Genomic DNA, 10,527 nt, shown 5'->3' with positions numbered 1-10,527 from the left:
AGACAAATGATGACCGCCTGTAGGTTTATGCCAACTGTTTAACTATGGGATCTAACGTTTAACAAAAGAAAAAACAAAACTACAGTAGCATATACTTCTAAATTAAACCGGAAAATACATTGCATAACCAAAACATTAATGTTTTTTTCTTTCAAATTTGACCTTTTCTATTGCCAGCAATATGAATATGTGGATTTGAACTCAAAATTATACACTACAACAAAATTAAACACCGGCTATACATTTTTATCTACTATAACAATGATTATAATATCTAGTTTTGAGACTTATTTATTTTCTTATTAAATTCTTAATATTTTATAATGTTACTTTATGAGTGGAAGATGCATTGAACTTGGGAATATAAGCTTAAATAATCAATTCTTACATATTACAACTTAGCTAGCATATATTCAATTATTGTTGGTTTCTACTGTTAATGTAAAGCCGTTAATTCTACAGTATTTGCTTTATGAAACAGAAAATTAAATCAATATGCAACAATATTGAATCTGAATTTGGAAAGTAACTAATTTATTATTTTACAACAATGTAAATCATGTGAATTAAAATATAGATGATAATGTAACAACTATACTAATACAAATCACTAAATATATACATTGGTTAATCACATTTTTAAGAAGTTGTAGAATATCATACTTATAAGGTTATTTTATCAAAAAAAAATAAGGCTAGTCAAATTTTAAACGTCATCGTTCATTTCTCAAGTCGTTAACTAAACAGTTACGACTATCTGAGGAAATGCCATTTAAAACGTTTCACATTGATGGCACATAAAGAATCTTCCTGTGTTTCCTACTAATCCGAACATACTGGTGTCACTGTCTAGAAACTGAAAGTTTGCCATGTCTTCGAGTATACAACAAAACGATTTTTTACATATGTCCTGTTTTTTTTAGTAATTTTAGTGTCGATATGCGTTTAAGTTGGGTGACCTTCGGGCCAAGTTGGATCATATTAAACATACATGTATATTTGGATTATACAACGGTGAAGTTTTAATCTCTGTTTGATACAAGAAACTGATCAAAATTATGATGTTTATTTATGTTTTATATTTCTCTCTTTCTCCTGTTAATTATATCACTAAAATGCATTTAACATGTTCAGAACAACTACACATTAAAATGTGTCTGAACTTGATCAATTTAAGGATAAACAACTTATTAGAAATGTTTTTAGGTAAATAAATAGTAAACCGCCCTTGATTGAGGACAGAGCCCACAAATTTACGGCTCACATGAAATCCCACGAACAATGGTAGGCGAAGTGGTGCATGTACTTAGGGTACTGTTAAAAGGTTCTAGTCAAGCAAATCCAACCTTCCAATGCAATGACATTAAAGGAGAGAGAAGAAATTTGTTAGTTCGTGCAGTACAATATAACAGATATGAATTATTTCATTTTTTTTAGTTTATATTAAAATTTGATACATACGAAAGAAACTTTAGACCAAAAAAATATTTGTTTCAGTTTATTTTTGTAAACTCATGTGAAATCAACATAATAACTTTCCCGGGAAAAAGAAGGTTCATCTGAATTCATTTGAAATGGCTAAAAATGCTAAAAGTGAAGGATTTTATAGGGTTCATGTACCCATGTTCCTATAAGTATATCGGCTAATGATATTTAGTTTAGTGAAATAAATAAAAATATTTGGATAATTTTCTTAGCTTTCGAAATGATCTCATAGCCAAGAATACATTGCTCAGTCACTATTCTTAACTTTTACATAAAAACAATGGAGATGACTTTATGAACATACATAGCCAGTCCTGAACAGTGAACACAACACACATGAAGCATGTGCTTTATATTATAGTATTCAACATATATATGAGTTATGATATAATCTATATTATTAAAAGGGAAGAAGTCTTAAAAAATCTACTTATATAAGGTTGTTGGACCCTTTCGTTTTTAACTTAACTTATTATAAACAATCAAGTTCTATAATAACATTATTCAATAATACTCTTATACGTTATATGTAATCTACTATTGTTACCCATATTTTCGCTCAACAGTTATTGGTACACATAGCATTTGTCCCCGTAATACATACTTATTCCAATAAATTTTTAAATTTGTCTCTATTCTAATAACATCAGAAGACTAGTATGATACATGAAACCGAAATAATATCATAGTCAAATATCAAAGTTCACCTAATATTTAAGTACAAACCTCTACAAATGAATTGTTCAGTTACACATGTTGATGGAAAACACAATGATAATTCGTAAAGTGATATCTCCAATTTTCTTTATTAATGTATTTACGTTCGACGATTTCAGACTTGCAACTACATTCTTTTAGAATTTTGCAACCGGATTTAGATTGATTCATAGTTATAGTTTGAATTACATCATTCTCATGCACTATTTATTTACATGGCATATTGCTTTTTTCTTATATCAGAGCTCTAATGTAGATGACAATTGACAAACATACTACATTAGAAAAGGATTTTGGTGGAGCAAACTATTCAAGTGGACATGATAAACCCTTGAAACAAGTTCTCTGCGGTACGTTCATGTCTTCCACGTATGAGAATGATCTATACAATTTAAAATATAATTGTAGCAGATTAAATTGAATATACTAAAGTTCAAAATCATCAAGTGCACATTTGAGAATATACTTTCATATTCTCAGTATTTATTTACTAAATATTTTCTTAATATAAACCAATCATAGTAAAAAGAAATCTATAAAAAAATATCACGGGTACATTTATACCAGAATTTTTGGAATCCTTTACCATATTAGGTTAATATTTTTAGCCCTTCAAAATGGTAACAACCAAAATATTAGGCGAACAAAATCTTAAAGCAAAAGAAATATTTTCAGATAACAACCAAAATATACATCGTAACCTAAAACATTATTTAAATATTTCAGAAAAATATATCTAAAAGATATTTTTAACAATAAATTTTAGTTTTTCTATCACCATTTTCTTCATTAAATTTAAATGATATAATAAGGGTATTATCAAAATTAAAAAAGAAAACAAATCATATAGTTTATTCAAATTTATGTACTATTAAAAATATATAAAAGGTGAATCATTTTAAAAACAAATATCATCAAATTTATATGGGTTTTTATCGGATAAACCAGTAATGAACGATTTTAGGAGTTTAATGGGTTATTTACTTTTTAAATATCGGGTTTTAACTAAATCTGAACCAGATTATATATATGAATCACCATATTATATATATGGATCACCAGATTTGCAAGTTCGGCCGCGGGTCTGGGTTGAATATGAAAATATTGGTAAAAATTATCAAAACCCCTACAAATACTATTAAATTAGTCTAAAATATGTCAAGTAAATCTTATGTCTCATTAACTCAACCAATGTGACTCTTACAAAATACTTACAAAATATAAAGATGATGTTGTAACATAAAAGTATACATACAAAATCTCAAATAGAAAAAATTGATAAAATTAAATAATTTTAAACAGAAATCATCTATATAATAAGAATTTTTAACTTAATAATGTATATTATAATCAAAACACTAATTCATATCACATTTTTATTAACGGGAAAAAACCCGCGTTTTCGAAGCGCGGGTCAAAATCTAGTTTATGTATTATAATATAAGTTATTTTATAAAAAAATTTGTTTTAAGGAATAAGTATTTTTCACATTTCAATGTTTTACTTATTAGATATTGTGTGACCAATTAAATTATATATATATATTTATATTTATAATTGATTAAATTTATATATTAAATGATACTTTTCAAAAGTAATAACTTTTTTAATATTAATGTTTTAGCTAAAACTACTTCTTCTTGAAACACAGAAAAATAATATTCACGAAAAATAATTCATTGATTTCATAATTAAATCATTTTATATATAGAAAAAAAGAATACCCGATAACGTTTTCCGTGAGGAAGTATATTTAGTCAAATCGTTAAGGGGGGTGTATTCAATCTAAAATTTGAGGTGATTTGATTTTCAATGAGGTTTTATATGATTTTAAGGAATTGCAGAGAATAAAATGATTTTTGTTAAACCACTCTAGAATATCACCTAAAACCATGAGATTTGAGTTTAAATTTTTTTAACTAAGAAACTCCACCCAAACACTCTAAAATCACTTGAAAACTTTAAAACTCCACAACTTAAAATATTTTCAATAACAATGGATTTCAGAGTACTTTATAAAATGTCAAGTTCAATAACACTTGAGTTTAAATGAGTTTTTAAAATTCAATTTTCAATAACAGTGGATTTGTCATTTTGACACAAATAATCTAAAACTTTCAATTGAATACACCCCCCTAAGTGTTCATTTCAGCTACATTTTCTAGTTTCTACAGACTCCTTATCAATCCAAGCCAAAAAAAAATGTTTCAATTTAGAGTGATTACACTATAAAGCATTTTATGACATTTTATTACACTATAAGGCAGTTATTGCTCCTAAGATAGTTTTCTGTGACTACGAACTAACTAAACTCATTTTCTAACAAAAAGGATTTTACATTTTTTAATCTAATTTTCCTTTCCATTCTGTAACAGAAAAACAATGTTTATAGCAGAGAAATCTAAAAAACAATGGTTTTAATTTGTAAGACCCACACATTAATATCATTTTTCGCCATTTTTAGCAGCCGACAACGGTGATTCAACCTCGTGACGAAACGGCAGCGAGGGAAATGGCATCGTTGCAAATGGCAGAGAACTCCATTGTCGATTGAGAAAGCAAAACGTGACAGAGCAGCCGGATAGCTCCGTTGGCAGTGATGTCAAACCGTGAGCTCTATTCCGGCAGAGCTCGAGCGCAACCCGCATCAAGGTCAAGTTGTATCCTCCTCATAGTGGTTTTCATACTTGGGACCAGAGCTGTGGCTGCCAGAATCGTCATCGCTTCAGTCGCAGATGGAAGAAAAAGTTTCACAGGGGCAACAATGGTCAACTTTTGATTATTTGCACATCTAGTCCTCCAACTCTTGGTTATTCTTTAATTTGTCTTAAATTTCTAATCTGTTCAAGTTTCTTCTTAAATTTGCGAAATACTTTTAATTTTTCAATCTAGATCAAAATAATATTCTGCTTCTGTCACATTGGTCCATGTCGTTGTTTTATTTCATTTTTGTCTCAGATTTTTTTGATATACTGTATATATGCAACTTAAAAATAATTAAAATATGCTAAATGAGATGCTTAATATCATTAAAATCACAATATATCGATGTGTATGAGTCATTTTTGTGTACGTTGTTATAATGATAATTTTTTTGAAGTTATAATAGATAAATAAATTCATTCTTAAGAAATTAATTAGATAAACATTATAATTAAGATTTACGATTAGTCATACATGTAAGTATTTGTATGTGTATATGTGAACAAGTTTACATGTGAACATAGATTATGTGTGTACACGTGTACATCTTCACAGGTTTCAACATTGTTATCGTCTTCGAGCCTCTCCTCCGCCACAATAGCACCACCGCCGACTGCCGCCACATATTTATCTTCCTCATTAACCGCGAAATCACTACGACCAAGTTTGCTCAGCTTCCTCTTCGCCATGACCTTATATTCTCCGTAGAAAATGCTCATATCAATGCAGTCCTCTTCGCCGTGGTTGTCATGCAATAATGATTAATATGTACACCTCATAAATTTGTTACCTAATTTCAATATTTGCACGTTCAAATATCGTTATAGTGTACAAATATATTTCATTGTCCACGTGTACAATTGTTTCACAAAAATAATGTGTACACTACTTCATTTGTACATTGCACAAGTTGTGATATATGATGAGTTAATGAGTAAATTGTGGGAGTTCATTTAGATCATTTTAAGTTTCACTAAAGTGAACATATAGCATTTATTTGCTCATAGTATATCACATGGGATAAACATATATAGATGCATTAGATGCATTGTATATATTTGTTCAGTGTTCATTTAGACCTATGTCTCTAGTGTTTCACTTCTTGTGGTTTTTAAGATGCATTTCAATATATTATATTATATACATAGCCTAGATTTCACTTTTGAAAATATAAGACCAAATAAAAGGATTTATTTGCAAATAATAAACATTTGGGGTAGAAATTAAACAAAATAAAATGGCAGGGACCAATATTGCAAAATCAGAATATTTCCATGGTCAAAAGTCTCGGGACAAATTCATGAATAAACTTGAACAAAATAGAAGTTTGAGACAAATTTGAGAATAAGCAAGAGTTGGAAGACCATACGTGCAAATAATCAAAAGTTCACCATTGTTGCTCCGGTGAAGGTTTCTCTTCCGTCTGCGACTAACGCGACGACGATTTTGGCGGCGTGATTGAAGATTCCGGTGGAGAGCCCGTCTATTCGTCCATACATATTTTCCATCAGAGATGCTTCTTAACATATCTCAAAAGATAGATGGAGTAATATAGATAATGATTTAATACAAATTCTCTTGAAAAGTATATCTGAAAAAGCGGAAGTAAAAGAAAAAAATAGAGAAGTTAAGAGGAGGAAAACGCATAAGAAAGATAATGACCTAGTTTATCTTTATTGAATCTTGACCATTAGATTAACTAATGAATGAAGGGTTGTCATTAAATCCTACCAAAAAAAAAGAAAATTTATGTTAAATTTAAGGTTTTTTAGTAATTAAATCACTCAACTAAAAATGAATCGTAAAAAAAAACCTCAATTAAAAATCCTGTGAAATAAATTTTCAACTTTAATTCCGTTAACATATGTTACCCTCCGTATAAAAAATCGTAACGGAGGGTGACATACGTTAACAGTTTATAACTTGAGGGTTTATAATATTGAAAATTTAGTTGAGAGGTTTTTTACGATTCAAAAATAGTTAAGAGATTTTATCTCTAAAAGTCATTAGATGTTATTAAAATATTTATTATCATTTATACATTGTTTTAGATTGATTTATAAGCCTTTAAAACTAATTTATAAATTTTAATACATTAATTTATTATAATATTAATTTATACATCCTAAATTAATAATTTTCAACACTACTTACAACTTATTATAACTTCAAAATATTAAATTATTTGATATTTGACAATAGTGATATAAAAAAATTTGTGTGTTTATATCGTCATTGTCAAATATCAAATAATTTAAAGTTTATAAGTAATATTAAGTCTTAAGTAGTGTCGAGGATTATTCATCCATGAAATCAATCTTTCCGTTTAGAGTAGGATACAATTTTTCCTAGTTTCATGATTTTCGTCCTCCGGCTCATACTTTCTCCTTATTCCCCAAAATTAATGCATGATTATTTTTATTCTCATTGATTTCTGAACAAATACGTTATATTTTTATTTTTTTTATCAATAATATATTTGATATATTGTTTTTCATTTATTGTATTACTTTATGTTTCAGTAGTATCATGAATAATGTTAGATTATTTTATCCTAATAAGTAGCAGAAATTGTAAAAACTTATAAAATCATTGTGAAACCGTATTAATCATATGTAAAAGTATTAAAATATTTATGAAAATTTATAAATTAGTTATAAAGTAATGTATTAAAATTTATAAATTAGTTTTAAAGACTTATATCAATCTAAAATAATGTATAAATGATAATAAATATCTTAAAACATTTAATGACTTGTGATAAAACCCCTCAACTATTTTTGAATCGTAAAAAAAAATCATCAACTAACTTTTCAACATTATAAACCCTCAACTTATAAACTGTTAACGGATGTCACCATCTGTCACGGTTTTTTAGACACAAGGTAACATATGTTAACAAAAATAAAGTTAAGGGTTTATTTCACGTAATTTTTTAGTTGAGGGTTTTTCTACGATTCATCTTTAGTTGAGTGGTTTAATTACTAAAATTTCTAAATTTAATTAGTGTATGACATTTGGTTATATGTTTATTTAGTTATATTTTAGTTATAAAGTTTATTTAGTTATATTTTAGTTATAAAGTGGATTTTGATTAGCTAAAACTACCTTAATAACAAGAATTGTCTTATAGTGTAATAATAAAGTAGGAAAATGACGTTGAGTGTAATATTATCTTCAATCTACGGCTGCCACAACCCTTCAAAACTTCAAAGTTCGAGTTATACTACTCAGATCCACAGAGGTGTTTGATTGTTGTTCTTTCACCTACTCGCTGACCGCAAGAATTAAAATCCTTTTTTTTGATAACTGACTATTTGGTTAAGCAGGCTGCGGTATATGTCTTTTGCGGCCCAATACTATGAATAAATGGCTAACTGAGCCGAAGTTACATGTCTTGGCAGATGAGTTTATGGGTGTCGCATCCCCACGTATCAGACAACTTTGCATGCGCCGTCAAATTTAGTATATAATTTATAAAACAGTGTAAGCGGAATTCGTAGTTACCAGAAATGATTTCCGTGGTTAGGAGCAACCATCTTGAAACATTGACTCACACTACCTCCCGATGAAGCGTATTGCCTTCACCTAAACTGTTCGGCGCTTTCTTGGCTTGTATCAAGCTTGGAGCTAGCTGCCTTTCATTGCCGCGATCTATTGCTTCAAGTTCACAAGAAGTCAAGAACCAGTATCCGTTTCTTCGTAGCTCCTCTCATATACGCACAAAGTATGTTAGAGCATATATATATTTCTGCTTTGACAGTAAAACTGATTCTTGAAGCATTATACAATTGAGTTTAATTTTAGAAATCTTAATATTTCCTATTAATTTACATTGTTGAGATATTACAATAATTCTGGAGAAATCAATCCACAAACTTTAGTAGTTATACTTGAATCTAACTCTATACTTTTGGCGTATGAGACCATATCGATTGCCAAAACTCATCGTCAATCACACAAAGACCGAAAACAGAGCTCTAAAACACAAAGTTTATGCATGCAAGTGTAAAATAATGTGATGAAAAAAAAAAATTGTAAGAGGATCATAGAGAATTTGGAGGTTGATGATGATGGGTAGTAGACACAAAAGCCACAGCGTGAGCCCACGCCTTGAGCCTCGCTTTCACTTCTTTTGGATCATCCCCTGAATAAAATCAAATTAATCACTATTTTAAAAGGCTAATAAATCTAATTTTCAATTGATAATTTAACACTAATAATATAACATAAAAATACTAACCAAAGTAACTACCTAATTATATTGTGCACACAAATTTGCCTTTCATTTAAACATCAGATATAAAAGAATTGCTACATTATTGCATATAAAAATCTAATTGGGAAATTTAGTTGTATCGTCTAAATTTGCTTTTATTTGAAAAAAAAAAACATTAAGTAATTTGTAATGTAAAATGATATTACATGTCTTGAAACTACAAATAAAAGATTTTTTATACAGTCTGAAATAAAAATTTTATTTATTCATTAAATATACACATAAAATTAATGAAAAATACCGTAGAAAATATTTGGAATATCATGATCAATAGTCTTTGGTTAGCTTCTCAATTTTCATATGTTTTATATGTCATTTTACCTAAAATATCTTTAAAATGTGAAACTTTTCAATTTTTAAATATAAATAAAGGATGTACAGAAGACGAAGTTTGTATTTTTTTGGACTAACCGGGACTGGAGATACGGTGGTTAGAGGAGATAGGAGAGTTGCCGCCACTACTAGTATCCATCGTTGACCCGGTATACGAGACCTGACCCGGTTCAATCTCAAATCCTAAATCCTGACAAGCTTTGACTTCCTCTAAATCCATACATAACGGCCTTCCTCCTCCCACAGGCCTCGTCACCACCACCACTCCTCCGCCGTAACCGCTCTGTTCATCAACGTAGCTCCGCCGCATGCTGTCCACCCACGGCGGATACTCCGGTCGCAGTCTCCTCCTCCTCCTCCTCTGATTGTTATTACTCCCATGTTTTTCCTTTCGCGCTTCGTTCTCGCTCGCGTATGCTTTATCGCCGGAGACCGGCGAACTCACCGTTCCTCCCTGCCGCCGTCTCAGTCTCGGAGGAGTCGCCGGAAGCGACAGACAACCCGTTGATCCGTTGTCGGAATCTGAAAACTCAAGCTGCTCCATCTTCTCTCCTCCGCCGACAAGCTTTACGTCGGAATCAGACGGTTCTCCGTCGGCATCATCGTCGTCGTAGTTACAACAGACGGAGAGTCTTGACAAAGAACAGTGATGTTCTTCTTCTTCTTCTTGTCTGAGTAAAGACGCCATTTTCATATCTTCTATTTTTTGTTTGATTACCTGATCGTGTATCTGCTTTTAGCTTCGGATTTTGATTTTCGGTTGGTTAAATGTTTGTTTTGATTACAAAAGATAACGACATTAAGTTACAAAAAAAAAAGATAACGACATGGAGACCTTATATATATCCTTTCGCTATTTATTGAATTCCAAAGTTGCTCCAGATTTAAGGAGCCTTGTAAAAAGAATAGATAATTTATTAATACAAAGATGTATAAAAAACTCAATAACGTGTCACTCTTTTCTAAATTTGTTGCATTATAATTTAAAGGACAATTCTCCTAAATAGACT

The 10,527-nt window shown here is 29.9% G+C and overlaps 1 protein-coding gene across 1 annotated transcript; it reads right to left on the bottom strand.

Annotated features, from left to right (window-relative positions):
* Positions 1–8,751: 8,751 nt before the first annotated feature.
* Positions 8,752–10,301, bottom strand: LOC106333442. Its single transcript, XM_013771884.1, has 2 exons — positions 9,596–10,301; positions 8,752–9,052 (listed from the first exon to the last, which is right to left on the bottom strand). Exons 1-2 carry the CDS (start codon positions 10,209–10,211, stop codon positions 8,952–8,954), a joined length of 717 nt encoding a protein of 238 aa, XP_013627338.1. The 5' UTR covers positions 10,212–10,301; the 3' UTR covers positions 8,752–8,951.
* Positions 10,302–10,527: the final 226 nt, after the last annotated feature.

Source organism: Brassica oleracea, chromosome C3 (genome assembly GCF_000695525.1).
Source record: "Brassica oleracea var. oleracea cultivar TO1000 chromosome C3, BOL, whole genome shotgun sequence".
Classification (NCBI taxonomy): Eukaryota; Viridiplantae; Streptophyta; class Magnoliopsida; order Brassicales; family Brassicaceae; genus Brassica; species Brassica oleracea.
The sequence above is the reverse complement of the archived record's forward strand: the minus strand, read 5'-3'. Positions and strand labels throughout refer to the sequence as shown.

What these genes read in the sequence shown, in the direction of transcription:
- LOC106333442 (XM_013771884.1), bottom strand. Translation starts at nt 10,211, where the DNA reads ATGAAAATGGCGTCTTTACTCAGACAAGAAGAAGAAGAAGAACATCAC. An exon ending in CCACCGTATCTCCAGTCCCG is followed by an intron (nt 9,053 to 9,595) that starts GTTAGTCCAAAA and finishes GATTTTATTCAG; the next exon opens with GGGATGATCCAAAAGAAGTG.